Genomic DNA, 19,754 nt, shown 5'->3' with positions numbered 1-19,754 from the left:
CCTCCCCCCCTCACAGTCGTATCCCTGGAGACGGTGAACTGGGGGCTGCACAGGGAGAAACTGCAGACTCAGGGCCATTTCTGCTCTCAGTGGCAACCCCACTCAGCGCTCTGCTCACCCTCTAGGTCTCCTGGGAAGGGCTGTGTCAGTGAGGCAGGAGAGAGGCAGGCAGGGCAGGGCCACACTGGAGAGGAGGGACCGATAGCTCAATGGTCCTCACTGACCAAGCTTAAAAAATACATTAGAACGTCTTATGCGGTATTACACTGACCAGCAAATAGCTATGGCTATAATATAGCTCCAGCACTATCAGATTGTATCAGCAACGTAGAACAGTAGGAATAAGTCTGTTCAGGTCTGTCCCAAGAACGACCAGAGAGACAGGTGCCGTGCAATCACAGCTTCCTAGATTCACAATCATGGCATTAAGGCATTACTGTCAACCATAGTCTCCCAACCAACCTCCATTCATTACCAACCATAGTCTCTCAACCCACCTTCATTCAAAACCAACCTTAATGCGTTGTGAAAAGTGTTATGAAATATTTTAAATTGTATATAACTGTCTTAATGTTGCTGGACCCCAGGAAGAGTAGCTGCTGCCTTGGGAGCAGCTAATGGGGATCCTTCATAAATACAAAAATACAAACCTTACAGTCTCAACCCACCTCCATTTAATACCAACCATAAAGTCTCTCAACCAACATCCATCCATTCCCAACTCCTCTCATTCACACCATTGTAACTCCTCTCTCTTCAAATCCCTCGCCCCTAAAACACACAACACATTAATTCACAGGGACTCATTCATAAGCCATCAAATGGTTTCACCCACAGGGAAGGCTGTGTAATTTAGTGGGAATTAATTTGTTTATAGAACTAATAAAAAATCACAGCCTAGCATGTCAAACAAATGCCTGCAGCTGTTTGGGAAGACGTCACAGGGAAAAATTGTTGTGACTAGATAGACTAGAGCAGTGTTTCAATGTGGTCTGAGAGATAGGAGCTGTGTCTGTCTGTCTTCATCTTGTGTTGCTGTACAGTACACAGCTATGACAGAATGGGATTAGATAAGTAAGCTCTCGTTTGGCTAGAGGCAAAAAGAGAAGGCAAAAACAGACCAGACCATTTTGGAATAGAGATAGGGAGGGGGTGGCAGGTGTGTATGTGTGTGTGTGTGTGTGCGTGCATGGACGTGTGTGTGACTCATTAACATATCAAATGTGTCTCTTCTGTCTAAGACGGGGTGGCGCCTTGGAAGCGAAGGAAGTTTTCCACCTTTTCCCCTCTTTCTGATGTTTTTCCAAAATGGATCTGTCACAAGAGTAGGTGTAAGGCTGTGCAAAGTGCAAAATAAAACTAACATTTGAAAAACACAAACGCTGCTCTCTCTTTCCCTGCAAGCTCAGACTCCCTCGCCACAAAGCTGTCAACTGCAGAATGAAAAGAACGAATGTTCAAACACAAGAAAAGGAGAGAGAGAAAACAACAAGAGAGAACTGGAGACACGTCGAGAACAGCCATTCAGCAGATTGTATATTTGTCCTTTCATACTGCGGAAGAAAACCCATCTCATAACTGAAACAGAACCGACAGATCATTATTCTACACAAAGCATCATAAACTGAATATTTAAAAAAGTTAAACAAGCAGTATTAACCACCCAAAAAAGCAGCTATCAAAGTCAGTTTTGTAACCCGTCAAGGGTTTGTGTCTGCGTATAAAATACACAACATTCTCCTTGACAGGCACCTCATCTAACCCCATGATGCTGTGATTGTGATGAATTGCAGGGCTGTGCCTGCCCAAAATCTAAAATACAAATATCAAAACTAAATTCGTGACAACTTTATTCCTATATTTGTCATAATAATATATCTGTCCGATCAGGGCCCCAGAAAAGCGCAGGCCATTTGTCAACGGTGTACCGTAGCATTGCTTAGTTGGTATGCTGGAGATGAATAAATTCACTCTCCCAGTTGTGTTCTGCAGTGGGAATTCAGCTACTGTACTGAATATATAGGGCTGGAGGAAATCCATCTTCATTTGGAGGATGCAAGGAAACCAACAGTATGGCCAAGGACAGGGATGTGATGAGTGTGACTGTTTGTGCATATGCAAGTGCAAGAAAATCCACATTGCAAAAAATCCACATAAAATGTGCAACACTGTGTGATAAATAACGATAGAACAAAAAAATACCAAGTGTACAAGTGTAGATGTTCTGAAATCTGTCTCTGTTGGCCATATCTGCGTTCATCTGAGTTACAGTGCACTACTGGTGAATTGATATACAGTACATGGACACTGTGGACACTAGAGCTGTCCCCTGCTGCAGTGACCACAACAGAACACGAACAGTGTTTATCGCGCTGTCCGTGTTGCGGAAGCTGCAACATAATTACAGCCACTTCTGACTGAAAAGTTCTGTTACCGAAATCCCTCATTTGTTTAGGAAAAACATTCCTTATTCCCTCAACCCTTGCTCTCTTTACATGACAAATGTATGCATTGCATGCACGTGACCAATAGTGCCTGACCTATAACATAAATAATCACATCAATAAATTGGTTATAACAAACTCCGAACACGAGACAGCTAAATGGATGCAGAGGACGTGACAAAAACTCGAAATGGGGAAATGTTTACTGTTTGCGCAGGAGGTAAAGGGAATGTCAGATGTGTGGAATAATAGTTGTGGAAAATACTGGAGATCAAGAAAAATAAGGTATGGAGCAAGTGCTGCGTGCATATTATGTGTGCCAAACAGGTGCTGGTACATTACAATATAATTTTTCTGACCGTTTGGAACAATGTACACAACACTAAATAAATTATAAACGTACCAGAGAGTCTGTTGTACATTTTGTTATTTGTTTTTGTAAAGCCTTTATTACTGCAAAGACTAAAAACTGTCGTATTCATTCCTGAATGCAATTTCAGAAATGGAAAGGTTTATTTATTGTTTTATGCAAATTATTCAAGGATCTCTTTGTGTTATTTTATTTTAAAACTAAAATGCTTGATTGCATTTCAAATCATGAATGACTCTGTGATGACATGAACGAATGAATGATTGATACAGTAGCCTAACAAACACTCAAACAGGCAACAGAAGCAGGATCTGTCTTATTTCTGTAGATAAATATGGATGATTTATAAAGCCAGGCACATTTAACAGTTAGGCTATTGATTATAGATCTAAGTTGAGGTTTCCTCTCTCCTCACTTTTCTTAGACAATTAAGGAAAGGGCTGTTTTCGTGTCTCCTAATGCCGCTGCTGCCTCCGCCGCATTGTTCTCAACACCAATATGCTGGTTCACTTTGCTAGTATGCACATAGCAACATGGTCTAGGAAAAGGCGCCAATTCAAAAGCGCACTGCAACCGCTATCCAACGTGGGATAGCAACCGCTATCCAACGCAGGAGAAAGTGCATGTTATTAAATAATATTTTATTTTTGCACCTTTGTTCTTACATTAATATAGCCATATACAATTTCAGTGGCACGTCTTACACTGATGGACTGTGCCATCCTCATGGCCTCCACAATGGATCAGTCCACTCAGACAGGCACGAATCAGACAAGTGTCTTGTACACCATGTACAGTGCTCAACTAAAGAAATCTCGGTCGACCAACAGCCTACCGACTAAATGGGGTCAGCCCTAGTGGGCACACACTAACCAGTGAATTGACATAGTGCTATGACGTGGGTACAGTCAGACAGTAACTGGTGAATTGATGGAGGGCGACAAGGGCAGCGGGCACAAGCTCAGGTGGTCCATCCGTCCCGGCCTACCCTAAACCCTACGGGCCCTCGCCTGAACCTTCGCTCCCCGTCCTGATGGAGCATGAAGGGGGCTGATGCCTACCTCTAGCCTGCCCTGGGGCTCTCTACTGGGGCTAAGAATAGCATCATATTGAACCTCCACAGTGGAAGAGATAGATAGAGATAGATATAGTTGAAGTCGGAAGTTTACATACACCTTAGCCAAATACATTTAAACTCTGTTTTTCACAATTCCTGACATTTAATCCTAGTAAAAGCTCCGTGTCTTAGGTCAGTTAGGATCACCACTTTATTTTAAGAATGTGACATGTCAGAATAATAGTAGAGAGAATAATTTATTTAAGCTTTTATTTCTTTCATCACATTCCCAGTGGGTCAGAAGTTTACATACACTGAATTAGTATTTGGTAGCATTGCCTTTGAATTGTTTAACTTGGGTCAAACGTTTTGAGTCGCCTTCCACAAGCTTCCCACAATAAGTTGGCAGAATTTTGGCCCATTCCTCCTGACAAAGCTGGTGTAACTGAGTCAGGTTTGTATGCCTCCTTGCTCGCACACGGTTTTTCAGTTCTGCCCACACATTTTCTATAGGATTGAGGTCAGGGCTTTGTGATGGCCACTCCAATACCTTGACTTTGTTGTCCTTAAGCCATTTTGCCACAACTTTGGAAGTATGCTTGGGGTCATTGTCCATTTGGAAGACCCATTTGCGACCAAGCTTTAACTTCCTGACTGATGTCTTGAGATGTTGCTTCAATATATCCACATAATTTTCCTTCCTCATGACGCCATCTATTTTGTGAAGTGCACCATTCCCTCCTGCAGCAAAGCACCCCCACAGCATGATGCTGCCACCCCTGTGTTTCACGGTTGGGTTGGTGTTCTTCTACTTGCAAGCTACCCCTTTTTCCTCCAAACATAACGATGGTCATTATGGCCAAACAGTTCCTATTTTTGTTTCATCAGACCAGAGGACATTTCTCCAAAAAGTATGATCTTTGTCCCCATGTGCAGTTGCAAACTGAAGTCTGACTTTTTTATGGCGGTTTTGGAGCAGTGGCTTCTTCCTTGCTGAGCGGCCTTTCAGGTTATGTCGATTTAGGACTCGTTTTACTGTGGATATAGATACTTTTGAACCTGTTTCCTCCAGCATCTTCACAAGGTCCTTTGCTATTGTTCTGGGATTGATTTGCACTTTTCGCACCAAAGTACGTTCATCTCTAGGAGACAGAACGCGTCTCCTTCCTGAGCAGTATGATGGCTGCGTGGTCCCATGGTGTTTATACTTGCGTACTATTGTTTGTACAGATGAACGAGGTACCTTCAGGCATTTGGAAATTGCTCCCAAGGATGAACCAGACTTGTGGAGGTCTACAAATATTTTTCTGAGGTCTTGGCTGATTTCTTTTGATTTTCCCATGATATCAAGCAAAGAGGCACTGAGTTTGAAGGTAGGCCTTGAAATACATCCACATGTACACCTCCAATTGACTCAAATGATGTCAATTAGCCTATCAGAAGTTTCTAAAGCCATGACATCATTTTCTGGAATTTTCCAAGCTGTTTAAAAGGCACAGTCAACTTAGTGTATGTAAACTTCTGACCCACTGGAATTGTGATACAGTGAATTATAAGTGAAATAATCTGTCTGTAAACAATTGTTGGAAAAATTACTTGTGTCATGCACAAAGTAGATGTCCTAACCGACTTGCCAAAACTAGTTTGTTAACAAGACATTTGTGGAGTGGTTGAAAAACAAGTTTTAATGACTCCAACCTAAGTGTATGTAAACTTCCGACTTCAACTGTATATTAGATAGATAGATTAGATAGATAGAGATAAAAAAAAAGGGGAGAGACAAGACAGAGAGAAGGAGAGAAAAAGAGTGGGAAAAATATAGATGACAGACAGAGAGGGCAACAGAGTGGTAGAGCGAGAGAGAGAAGCATACAGGTCTTTCCTAATGAGCTGTTACTATAGTGAATGACAGAGGCATTGGAGCCCGAGAAGAACAGAACTTCTAACGATTAGCAATTAAGGTTCAGATAAAAGAGGTGATTTGATCCTTGATCGTTGGAAGGCAAACGGTACATTTAGGCCAATGGGATTAAATGGGACCTTTGTTTCCGAGTACAGTAGTATAGACGTAATGGAAAAGTCCCAGCTGTATCCACTGTAAGGTTTTCCTCCAGAGGGGAGAGAATAGTTAAACTGTGCTTTGACTGTGCATATTTTTTGTGATGGGGGACATTTTTCTCCATTACACCTCTGTGTGAAATACAGCTCTACAGTGAAGGTGTTCCATCGCTCCTCCAAAACCATCTCTCTACCAGAAAGACAAGGGGGCGGACTAGGGTTGGAGAATACCCACTCCTACGCTACCCAGTACTCACACACACACACAATCCCAGACATAATCCCCACACACACACACACACAAGTACTTGACAGTAGCCAGAGCGTATGTTTGGGCATATGTTTGGGCTCCCGAGTGGCGCAGCGGTCTAAGGCACTGCATCTCAGTGCTTGAGGCGTCACTACAGACACCCTGGTTCGATTCCAGGCTGTAACAACACAGGCCGTGATTGGGAGTCCCATAGGGCTGCGCACAATTGGCCCAGCGTCGTCCGGGTTTGACCGGTGTAGGCCGTCATTGTAAATGAGAATTTGTTCTTAACTGACTTGCCTGGTTAAATAAAAAATCAAATTTTGAAAAATGTTAGATACTGTTCCCTCTGTGCTGTGCGAATAACTGGTAGTAAATTATGATTTGACTTGGTTGTTTTTTTCCCGATTGCTAACCAGAATGTTCACGGCGTGTTAGAGATGACGTGTTCTTGCACTATAATTGACATGGTGGTCCCGTCCACTGTGTGTGTGTGTGTGGGCATGCTCATTGCTCTAACCCTGGCGATGGTGGTCTCATCCACAGTGTCTGGTCCTATCTCCTTGTTGACATAGAGCAGGGCATACAGGTAGCCGGCCCGCCCGTACAGCAGCTCATCCGGCATCTCAGAGTCTGCAGACACCACCCCACGCTGCAGCTGGAGCAACCTGGGCGAGAGGAGACATGTTAACGCAGAGTTAGACAGGCACACACACACAGTATACTCAGAAAAAATAAAAATAAAACTGTACTAACAGAACTATTTCAGTAATAAATGCACAACCGAAAATTAAAACACAAATAAACACATTTGAAAGAGGGCCAAAACAGAGAGGCGGACTGAGTCACAGTCCCTTTTTAGATTCAATTGGATCCCACGTATGTAAAAACATGCAGGCTCAGGGCTTAGACTGCTTTGATGACAGCAAGAGGGCCTTTGGTGGGGCTTTTGTGAGTAGAGTGTGTGTGTGTGTGTGTGTGTGTGTGTAATGAGGTTCAGACATTTAATCAGCCCCTTGCTGTGAGCTCCACTGTTAGTTCCATCAGCGTGCTAACAGAACCAGTTAGAATACTAGAGGCAGGGAGGGCCAGTAAATTTAGCTACAATCACCCCACCCAACATTACACACCACTCCAGCCCCAGACCACGGGAGAGACATTTGACCGTGATAAGCGGAGATCTGCGACTGAAAATAATTTAGGGACAATTGACATGTTGGATAGTGTAGGGATTCACTGAATGGTGCATGATGAAGAACACAGTGCACCTGAGGAATCAGAGTGGAGAGTAAAAATGAGCAAGTGAGAAAAGGTAGAGATTAAAAGGAGAGAAGACAAAGACAGTGAAAAAGAGTATTGGAGAGAGAAAGAGAGTGAGAAGGTTGGAGAGCGTAAAGAAAATGAGGGAGGAGGTAGGGAGAAAGAGTGAGAAAGAGGTCAGCAAGTTAACACTAGAACCGCCATAGGCCAACAGTCACTGACTTTTGACTTTGTCAAAAACAAAACAAAAAAATACAATAAGCCATGCCCTGCTCATTCCCTGAATTTTCCTAAATGTTTGTATTTTACACTGCTCATTTGTCAGAATTTTGAAAATCACAAACAGAAAAGTATTTAGAGTCTTTTAAACCTGATTTTTTTCACACCTATTCCCAACTTAACCCGCCAAGACAATGTGCTGTAGGTACCCAGCCAGGCGCTAATGCTTCTCTCTCTCTCCTCACTGAATGATTGACAAATGGATGAATAGGCAATAATTGTGCACCTTACTTCACAATTGAATTTAAATTCGGCCTAACTGAATGATAAGGAGGCTGAAGTGGTTTAATTAATTTATAAGACAATAGTGTAATGATGAGTTTGTGTTATGCCTATTTATCAGCAGCAAATAATTTGACCACAAGCCTTGCGGGTTGATACCATTGTCTTCTACGTTTTACTTTGTAAAAAAAGCTGTTATGGGGCAGTTTTATTTACTATTACTCTATTACTAATCAAATGTATTGCAAGGGCAACGAAAACATGCTATGTGTTGCAGTAGGCCTTTAGAATAATGCAAAATATAACCTTACCTCTATCCAGTCAGCCTGCAAAGCCAGCCCATCGAAACTACACCTAAACTGTACCGAAACTAAATTTCACACATAATAGGAGTTAGCCTATAGACTAAGATTAAATTGACAATAATCTGATGAGTGACAATATTAGGCTTATCAGTTGTCAAATTGTACATGAAGATGGGCACATCTTGTAATTGACAGATGCAGGGAAAGGAGCATCACTTTATCAAATCCTCCTTCAATCAAATGCAGGTAAAACATTTTGATTTCTATATAGTGTCAGAAAGAGCATATTCTGCAGCTTCTATGACACTTACCTTTGTCAAATAACTCTCAAAATGGAAGAAGTGCATCTCTATTTCCAAATTTCACTTTTTCCAAGAATATCCGTGCTGTCCATGCACTCAGCACATGACCACTCACGCGACAGCATTTCTCTGGCTGCTAAGCAAAAACTAGTAACATAATAAACTTACAATTAAAAAAGTATATTCTGTCATCAATGGATGAATGGTTGATAGAAACTGGTAATGGTGCATTTGACTTCAATGAACTGAATGATGAGGAGGGTGAAGAGGGTGATTGAATTTGATTGATCAATGATGAGGTTGAAGAGGATGATTGGATTTAGAACAATAGTGTAATGATGAAGAATTGTTTGAGGTGTTACAGGTTTTAGTTTTTCCATTTATGTTTTGAGGTTGGACTTTTAGCACGTACAGCATGTTAGCATGTAGAGCGCACCGATTGGTGTCATCTCATTAGCCAGAATGTGTTACACCTGTGCTGGTTGCCATTTCGTTAGTGGGAAGGTGTTTCACCTGTGTTGCACAGGCTATTTATGGGTGACATTTTGAGTTTGTCTTGTGGGAACTTAACAATTATTTTATTATGAAAGGCTGGAAATGATATATAATTTCCACTCGGAGAGTCAAATCAGACACGGAGTACAACATACAATGTGTGTAGGTCCCAATGGTAAGCCGAACCAAATGAATGGACGCACTGACAGCATTGCAAATGCTGCAGAATTTAGATGAGTTGGAGTCAGATGGAATCTGGATATTGAGATTTAAATAGAGGTTGCTGATGAGTCTTTATCTGATTCTGATGTTGACTTCGAGCCTCCACCGATAACTGAGCCTCACAGCAGAAAAACCTGAACAGGGCCAACGGAGACGGTGATCCCAACTGCCACTGTGAGTCTGGGAGGGATGGCACAGTTTGGATAGAAAAGAGTGACGAGTTTGTGTGACATGCAGATGTTGCAGCACATCAGAGATTGTACCGTCGCTCATGAGCACAGAAAAGGAAACAGTACGTGTCACATGTCTATGGATGTACTCAAAGCATTTATTGCACTCTTGTATGTCCACGGGGCATAAGGCGAAAAGAGCATGGAGGTGGAATCATTTTGGTTTGATAGGTATGGGGTGGACTTTTTCCAAGAGACCATGCCACGCAACCGCTTCAGAGAGATTACGCCACACCTGCGGTAAGTGCACACGAAACAAGGCCCTTAAACTGTGTGCAGTGCAACCGATTTGTTTGTGGGGCTTGCTCACACAAAGCCCCAAAGCTGTGTGCTGACTGTGGACCCGAAGCATAAAGAGAAGATGAGATTGATTAATGTGTAAAGGCACGGGTATAAGGGCACAATACAGTGTCCGATACAATCAACAAATGATTGTTTTTGTATCTTGTCATTAATATATTTCCACAAATATTTATTTATGCAATTCATCCTTTACAATTGTTCATGCACTGGTGCTTTTGTTTAGGAATACAGCATAATTTTACCTGTGCACCTGGCTGGTTATATTATATTTTTAGCTTCTACTTTGTCAAAGGAAGCTGTAACTGGAAGCTGTAAATTATTATAACTAATCGAATCTACAAATAAAAGTTGATCAAATGCATTACACTAATGTTTTTATTGTAAGGAAAATTAAAATAGTCTATAGGCCTACTTTTTTCTAGGACTTTGTTGAATTACACAAAATATATAATTGACTCTATCCAAATAACTATTGATGTAATTGTTTTAAATTGATATTTCTACAAATATCTCTTCATGCAATTAATCCTTTATAATAGTTTATGCACTATTTATCAAGCGTTGGTGTTTATGTTTGCACACCTGGCGGGTTAATATGCATCTGATGCATATGCTAAAGAGGATGCTCGGCAACGTTCTCTAGTGGGTACTTATAGGCTGGAATGGCCAGGCGGTTCTAGTGTTAATGCCGGCAACAAATCCAGAACAAAAATGTTTCTACTGCAGTCAGAGAGAGAGAGTTTTTAAAGTCCCCTACTTGGTGAGGCACTCCTGACTCTCTGTCTGGTTCTTGAGGCGGTGGTGCACCACGGCAGCCACGGCCAGTGGCCCTGCATCCCCACACAGGAAGGTGACCTTGCGGCCGTTCAGGATCCTCAGGGTCCTCTTCACATAATCCTGCGCCCTCTGGAGGTGGGAGGCCTCGCGGGTCACCCGGTGCAACTGCAGGTAGAGCAGGGCAATACCTATAAACAGGGAAAATGAATCTCGTTTATAACTGGTATTGGAAATAATTTCTCAAATCTGTTTAGAGGTTGATGCAATATCTATCTGATCACAGTTGTGGATAAATTCCAAACATGATCATAATAGGACACGTTTTAGTAGCAGGAGTGCTAAACAGGGTGAGAGACGGCATGGGGTATTTCTGTGCTGATGATTTAACTTTCAACTACTCAACTGCAGTTCACTTTGGCTGGTCAAACTGTGTTCCGTTAGCCATGAAATATGTAAGTCTAGAGGCATTCTGACAGTTCACTTAACCAAAATATCTCATTGGATCAAGAAATAAATATTAGGCTAGATACAAAACAAAAATTCACATGGATAGCATTATGGACAAGTACCCAGCCAGTATCACTTCCCCTGGACCTAAGGCGTATGTAACACGGTCACAACAAGGCCTACACAGAAGCTGTCACAAACCATTGCCACATCTGTCTTGTCATTACTGTAACCATACATCTATCATGTCATTAGCACAACATGTCATTACCGTAACAATGTAATTACCGTAACCCTCAAGATGGACTGTTCATGTTAAGTGGAACGGCCCAGGACTGACAGCATCCATGGTCAACCAGGCCATGCACGCAGAGGCTATTGTCCCCAAATGCCTACTTCCAATATTCTGCAATAATAGCGGCGCACTTGGAGTCCTGTGTTTATGAACATTTCTACATTCAAGCCTTTCCATGTCAACATCCTAAACCCTTAGATCAAACAGTGGTTTATAGCCCTAGGAGTCAGAGATGAGTTTTTCTACCCTTGAGCCATGATTAATCGTCTCTCACCTTCAATCCCAGCGAGGTCTCTAAATCACAACTGAAGATCAGTCTACGCTACACTGACCTGTGGTCTGGGTCTGGGACACTGACCTGTCCAGCCCGTGTAGGTGGAGAAGTCGTGGGGGTCGGCCGTCTTCAGGCCCTCCTCCATCTGTTGCAGCAGGTCCTTGATCTTGTTCTGCACCTTCTTCTGGAATGCCTCGCTGATCTGTGGAAGGATAGAGGTAGAGGAGAAGGGTAAGAAAATGCAGAACCGTACCATATCTTGTGTCTTCCATTCCCAGTCTATGAAACCGTGTGCAAGGGAGACAATGGTACACAAATGGTACAAACAGACCGCTCGGAGAGCCTCTGTACACTGAAAGCAGACCAGACCTAAAGAACTCAATTAAATCCAGGTAGGCCTATGTTAATCACAGCAAGGGCTAGGGTTAGGTTAGGGTGTGGAAACTGGAGTTTTGAAAAGAGCTTGCGAGCCAGAGCCAGGTGTATAGTCTTCAAAGGAAGTGGAGATCCATGGAATTGTGAAAAGATATGCACCTTTGCTTTTATAGCTTGGCTTTCCACAAGCAATCCCCAATACAAAGCACTTAGGTGGGCAAGTCGCTGTGAAGAGATGAGTGGGTGTAGGCCTAACTGAGTGAGATTCTGCAGCTCCTGCAAACAGCAGAGACAGAGACACAGGGCATAGAGAATGGGTATTCAACTCTTACCCTACGAGGGCCGGAGCCTGCTGTTCTTCTGTTTAAGTGATCATTAAATTGCACCCACATGGTCTCCCAGGTCTAAATGACACACAAACACTCCCTATGGAAATACAGCCTACACCTCAAGGCAATATCACAGAGCATGAATCCTTTGGTTGGAAGTAAGGAACAAAGGGGCACACCTTCAATTCACAGAACAACACAGACTCCAAAAGACTGACACACACCAGCTCCCTTTCCCAGGCCAAAACAACAGAGTGACAGCTTGGGTAACGCCGATGGCCTCCATCCAGCACCCCAGAGCTACAAACTGCCTTAGAGAGTCTTCTTGTGTTTCTGAACAATAGAAAATAAAAAAAATAGGCCACCTCAGCAATTCTCTTGTGATGCAAATCCAATATGCATTTTCAATTTCACTGCTCCACTGGTTTGAGACGTTAGAAGAACAGCTCAGCATCGACAGCTAGGCCAATACAGACTTTCTTGGACTCACACAATGCAAATACCCTTAGAGGCTAGAACAGCGCAATCTCTCGTGGACAAACTACGTAGACATAAAATGGTACACAAATCGAGCATCTGACCAAATTATGCAAGATTTTTGTTCTGGGTTAACGGAGATTAACAACAGTGCAATCTAGTAGCTAGTGAACACGACCTTAAGATTGTAACTACTGCAGCTCTGGAACTAAGTCAGTCAATGGTAGTATTTATCTTGAGGAATGATGATGACACTGGTTCGAATCCAGGCTCTGTCGTAGCTGGCCGCGACCGGGAGACCCATGGGGCGGCGCACAATTAGCCCAGCGTCGTCCAGGATAGGGGAGGGAATGGCCGGCAGGGATGTAGCTCAGTTGGTAGAGCATGGCGTTTGCAACGCCAGGGTTGTGGGTTCGATTCCCACGGGGGTATGAAAAAAAAAAAAAAAAGAGAATGTAAGTCGCTCTGGATAAGAGCGTCTGCTAAATGACGTAAATGAAAAAAAAAAAAAAAAAAAGTCACTTTGATGTCCTGAGTCCTCAGGAATTTTATCATAGCATCTTTCATCAATTAAAGTAATTTTGCTAATCCATTTTTATATCAGTAATTGTCACAAAGTGTTTTACACCATCCTCACGATGCAAAGGTAACAAATCACATCAGTTTTAACATGCTAATTAGCCTACCTTATCGGGGTATGAAAGGATCTTGCCTGAAAACTACCCTGATTTACAGTCCAATGATGGACATTGTGGCCGTCCCCATAGTGATAATTCAACATGAGACAGGGTGCATCACTGCGGAAACAAAATGGTAGCCATCACTTCTAAAGCTCTCCTGGCCTGGACTAGACTTTCTACATTTTAGTAATTTAGCTAGAAGACACTTTTATCTAGAGTAACTTAGGCTCCAAAGAAATGCAGGTTTGAATCCTAAGCAACCTGCATACACATTGTTTGAAGTACAATGGACCAATATAGCTACTGTAGTAGGTCTAAGCTGTGTGCTTGAAAACCTTGGTAGAGCATGGGTGGAGTAGGCATTGTGGTGCTTGTGAATTCAGACCAACCCCTACTTCTTACTTACACCTGAAGGTGATTATACAAAATTAAACAACATTTCCACATGCAAAATGGGTTTTTCTAAAGTTTAATTTGTGCTTCAAATGATGTTTAAAAAATGGATGCGTTGTGTCTCATAATTTATTGTAGAGGGCCCGGTTTCCCAAAAGCATCTTAAGGCTAAGTTCATCATTAGAACCTTCGTAGGCGCATCGTTAAATCTCCGAGCTGTTTCCCGAACTATCGTTACTAAAGTTGCACTTGAAAACAGCTGTTATTTACAGACTGCCTTAGACCACTCGTTGCCCTTCCACGTCACTTCATACACAGCTTTACCAAAACATAGAACCAACATGTTTATACGGCTCTCTGTGAACGCTGATAACTTCAGAACAAAGTTCACTACAATACAAAATTGCCAATGTCTTTGCAATTGTTATAAACAAGTAAAAGGGTAAATGGAATGGATGCGTCAAATAACAGAGATGACTGCATTAAAAGATAAAGTAGTCTACATAGGGCTATATATTTTAATCATATTGAAATAAATGTAATGTTCAATCAATTGAGTTCTATTTAGCTAATTGTAGGCTGCTGTCTGAAATGTCTCAATTTCATGATGTGTAGGCCTAATGATGTGCACAATGATGTGCCAAATAATCAATTTACTGCATAGCCTAAGCATTAGAATAAGCTGCCTCAATATTTGCAGATATAGGTGATAATTTCCCTCTAGGAGCCGATCCGTTGTCAGGATCTAATGTTAACCCTCTAGGAGCCGATCCGTTGTCAGGATCTAATGTTAAGGTAAGATTTTAATGGATAATGCTGATCCGAGAGCAGTGCTGCCTTTCTTTCGGTCCTAATCAGTATCGACACGTGCTAGGGACTCACTTATTGAAATTACTCCCTACGTGGTGTTTTGGGAAATGAATCCATCGCTATCGAGAAACTGGGCCCTGGCTATTAATTCATAGACATGGCTATTTGCATTTATGCAAAACATATGGATTCTCCCTCTAAAGAGGGGAGGGGGTGAATATCAACAGCTCCTTTACATTAAGCACATACAAGTTCCTGTAAGTGACTTAAAGTACTGAAAAAGTTGGCCGAGTGAGCATTTGGAAAGAAATCCCCCCAAACATCTGGGGGAGTTCCCCCAGACCCCCTCCAACTTTGTACTTGTTGATGGCTACCGGACCGGCCTTGATTTCAATGTCAACGGATGGGACTCCCTACAAAACACACTACTTCGATACAAGTGACTTTTCGTAGCAGGTTAGGAGATCATTTCTGCTAACCCTAACCCTTTTCCTAAACTTAACCAAATTCTCCTAACATGCTATTTTAATTATCCTAACCTGCTGCGTAAGTTCTCCTAACCTGCTACAAAAAGGTCATAGCTGCATCAAAGTGCCATGTTTTTAGGGAATCTCATCCATGTTTGGTCCAATCTGGACTGGCCTTGATTTGGCCCAAACAGACATCTTCATTATTATTATTTTACCAGGTAAGTTGACTGAGAACACATTCTCATTTACAGCAACGACTTGGGGAATAGTTACAGGGGAGAGGGGGGATAAATGAGCCAGTTGGAAGCTGGGGATGATTAGGTGGCCATGATGGTATGAGGGCCAGATTGGGAATTTAGCCAGGAAACCTGGGTTAACACCCCTACTCTTACAATAAGTGCCATTGGATCTTTAGTGGCCACAGAGATTCAGGATACTTGTTTAACATCCTGTTATAATGAGTTTCTGGTATTGAGAAGTTCAAGATGCAAGAATTTACTTAGACATTCTGTGGAGATTTTATACCAAGTATTTATTGGATCACGAGCTTGTGGGTTCATCTAACAAACGGACATGGCTTTGCCCTTCGTCAGTTGAACTAACTTGAACAAAGACACTCTACCTTATATACCCTTTATTACCCTCTTCCTAGCATACATCTGTCAAGTCTCCATGGGCACTCCCTGTCTTTGATGTACATCACTCTTTACCCCAAGTCACTATACTAAACATCACTCATGCTATCCTAAACATCACTAATCTACCTTGACATAATGGAATGTAGACTTCATGGCCCCAAACCACTCATCTCTTAACTCTTCCTCTGTCCTCACAATCCTATAGCATGACATCATTACATATCCCAACTCAAAAGACTGCGCCTTACACAGGGCAATGTCCCCAATCACTGCCCTGGGATCTTTTTTTTTAGACCAGAGGAAAGAGTGCCTCCTACTGGCCCTCCAACACCACTTCCAGCAGCATCTGGTCTCCCATCCAGGGGCCGACCAGGACCAACCCTGCTTAGCTTCAGAGGAAAGCCAGCAGTGAGACGCAGGGTGGTACGCTGCTGGCTTGTTTGGTTTAGATTTGGTCCGGTCCCCGTTCCATGTAATTGATCTATTCCAGAGCTAGCACACCGGATTCAACTTGTCAACTCATCCTCAAGCTCTTGAATCTGACCAATCTATTTTAAGATGAATGCACTAACTAAGTTGCTCTGGAAAATACGTATTTCTGTATTTAATCATACATTGTCACGGATTCTGCCGAGGCTGCCCCTCCTCCTTGCTCGGGCAGGTTTCGTCGTTCGTCGTCACCGGAGTACTAGCTGCTGCCGATCTATGTTATATGTTTCTATGTTCTACCTGTTGTGTCAGATTGTTTCACACCTGTTGCCCATCTTGTGATTACTCCGCCCCTATTTAACCCTGTGGCTCCCATTGTGTTCTGTGCGTGTTTGTTGTTTGTTCGCTGATGTCGTTGGTGAGCGGGTTTATTCCTCCCTGCGTGGAGGCTTCTTGTTTCTTTACGTGTATTAGTAAAGATACATTTTTTCATTGAGTTCTGTGTCCTGTGCCTGACTTCAGTCTACCGCATACACTGACATCGTGACATACATTTGCTAAAATTTCTAAAAACATGTTTTCACTTTGTCATTATGGGGTATTGTGTGTAGATTGGTGAGAAAAAAATATTTAATCAATTTTGAATTCAGGCTGTAACACAACATAATGTGGAATAAGTAAAGGGGTATGAATACTTTCTGAAGGCACTGTAGATATGATGGCAGGGAGATTTGAATTTAACATTGACTGGCACGATTATAATTAACAGTATTGCACTTTTCATGTAGCCTACTTTTGGCCAGCTAATAGCCTAACCACCGATCATACAACATTATGGACTAAACCTTCAAATCCTGTTGCTAAATTTAAATTGTAGTTTATTTTGGAAGAGGTAGGCTATTTCACAGGAGACTTCACCCAATGTAGGCCATCCTACCTTTCCCTTCATAATCAGCCTTCATTGATTTCATTTGGGCTTAGTGTTTAGCCTAGCCTAAGCCCCGGTAAAATGTGTTTATTCTGATGAATCAGGATCAATCAAGATTTACTCTTAATCTTGTGTTTACTTGGAGTGTGTCTGCTAGCTTTGACTCAAGGCCATGAACCACATCAGCATTATGCTAACGAACGCCTCAAATAGGCCGCCAGTTTGACATGCTTGGCTTTGTGCAAGACAAGCTCATTATATTGCATGTCAAATTATGGAGTTATGACAACATCATTTTAATGGATTTACAGTGTAAAAATAACCCTAAACTGTCAATATTGAGGTAAAAGACAAAGGGAGAAGCTTAGAGCCACCCAACCCCAACACTTTGAGTTGATAAATAAAAGAGCAATATCCAGGTCTAAATATCTGAATGAAGGGAATCCTGTATGAACAAGCATCAATACTACCTCAATCAAAATGGCTGGAGGCCGCTGCTGCCACAACAAACAAACTAGGTCTTAGTGAATTCTGAACCCAAACTGTGATATCAACAGAGCTTGAGAAGATAGGGAAGCAGGAAGAGGGTTGGTTCTAGAAGGAGACATGTCCGTGTGAAAGATGGCTCCATCTCGGAGAGGATATAGGGGAGAGCCAGATGGATGAGGGTGAGGCCTTGAAGAAGCCCCAGGAGCCAGGAGGACTGAGCCAGATTTTCATACCGTCCTTCTCTCATATCGGGATTTACGGTATTAGTCAAAGCACACAAGGGGGCGCCATTAACGTAAGAAAAGCCCATTGGGCCTCTATTACCAGAATGCTAACAAACTTAGCACAAAATAATAGCGATATCACATAGATGCTGTTAGCTAAATGCTAACAAGCGAAAACAAACTAATTGCAAAGACAGGCAAATCCAGCTCAGAAAGTTATACAAGCATAGCTAGTAGCTACCGAATGTCATTTTCGGTGAGTGTGGACATTTACAAGTGAAAGTGAATGAGAGAAATTGTGCAAATGAACAAAGTTGTGATGCATGCTTTTCTGAAGGAAGAGCAGCATGAGTACATGGAGCAGAGGGGAGAATAAATAAAAAATGCTAGTAGGAGGCGCAGGGAAAAAATGCCAACTCATCCAGAGCTCTTTGACTTCTGGCAGAAAGCCATTATAAGATATCTGATGGCAAACATTTAGTAGTGAAGTGTAATGTCATCCCCTCATGTGCACTGCACAACAGAGACTCGCCGATAGATCTAGAACGCTATGGACTCACCAGCTCACTTTCTCCCGTTGTGCTATTTACAAACAAACACGTGACTGGCTCAACTGTTCTGGGGAACTATGGAAACTGCATAAAATAATGTGACAGGTGAAATGAACAACGCAATCTGCTTAATCTCCTAACGTGTTGCACAAGTTGACTGCAGGTAATAACTTAAAAAGTAGCTACAAATATTCACATTTATTGAAAAACGTCAAAGAAATACCCTGCCCGGTATACCGCTCAACCCTAACACACAGCCAGACAGACCACAGACACACCCAAGAACTATCACAACACTAACTGCATCAGCACCCTTAGATATTGTATTATATTCAGTGTCAATACCACATACAGCCAAAGCCAAGACTAGAGTAACCTGACTTTGTGTAGCCTAAGACTACATAATATAGCCCAATTCTGTTAGCACCATGGACAGAGTCACAACGAAGGCTAAACTAAGCCTGGATCAAGTGTGTGCTGTAATGCTAAAGGCAGCAACAAGCAGCACTACTGCATTTAGGCACCTTGGACAGTGACACACAACCTTGACGTAAGGTTAATCCAGAGATAACAAAACTAATCTATGAGGATTTCATTTTGACAACAACCAATCATATTCACAAAAGGTATTATTTGTATTTTCTAATGCAGGCCTAGTACATGGCCTTATGATTCATTCTGTAAGGCCAACCCCTTGTTTGATCATGGATATGCAGTCCATTCCCTTGGGACCAATTTCCCATCCACAGTATACACTGTAGGACAAGAGGGTACATGGCCTATGGAATGCAAAACACAAGCAATTGAGATCAATTGAAAGAACCTGCTCATATTACTGATAGCATAGGCTTAAATAGCACAGTGGGCCTGACTACTATCCACTAGGAGCATTCTGCTGGAGTTTCTCTCCCGGGCCTGAGTCACAATTCCCACTGCAGCCAGGCACGGAGAGAGGGAGTGTTCAACAGAGATAAACAAACATTCACTGTTTAACATAACAATAGGAGAGAGAGAGAGAGAGAGAGAGAGAGAGAGAGAGAGAGAGAGAGAGAGAGAGAGAGAGAGAGAGAGAGAGAGAGAGAGAGAGAGAGAGAGAGAGAGAGAGAGAGAGAGAGAGAGGAGTGCTACTGTATTGCATGCTGCAGTATATTCTGCTGAGGAGCTGATGTGTTGTACACATTAAAATGGATAGTTAACCTCCAGAACTTCAATGTCTCCCTACAGTAAGAATAAATTGTCTACATAATATCGTCATTTGGTTGACTATCTGCTTTAACACCAACTAGGCCTATCAGATATAGCCCCAGAAAACATTTGAGGTGAAGGATCAATGGGTTGATGGGAAAACTTCTCCAAGAGTTATAGGAGGTA

General features: G+C 42.3%; 1 protein-coding gene across 1 annotated transcript in view; it reads right to left on the bottom strand.

The window, feature by feature from the left end:
- lancl2 (LanC lantibiotic synthetase component C-like 2 (bacterial)) overlaps window positions 1-19,754 on the bottom strand; it is a 50,094-nt gene that overhangs the window by 20,221 nt on the left and 10,119 nt on the right. Inside the window, exons 2-4 of the mRNA XM_084186930.1 lie at window positions 11,675-11,792; window positions 10,555-10,762; window positions 6,700-6,847 (exon numbers count right to left, since the gene is read on the bottom strand). Coding sequence (XP_084043056.1) covers window positions 6,700-6,847; window positions 10,555-10,762; window positions 11,675-11,792 — 474 coding nt within the window. The remainder of the gene's footprint in view (window positions 1-6,699; window positions 6,848-10,554; window positions 10,763-11,674; window positions 11,793-19,754) is intronic.

The sequence above is a fragment of the Coregonus lavaretus genome (assembly GCF_964263955.1).
Source record: "Coregonus lavaretus genome assembly, chromosome: 2".
Classification (NCBI taxonomy): domain Eukaryota; kingdom Metazoa; phylum Chordata; class Actinopteri; order Salmoniformes; family Salmonidae; genus Coregonus; species Coregonus lavaretus.
This window is presented reverse-complemented; position numbering and strand designations above follow the sequence as displayed.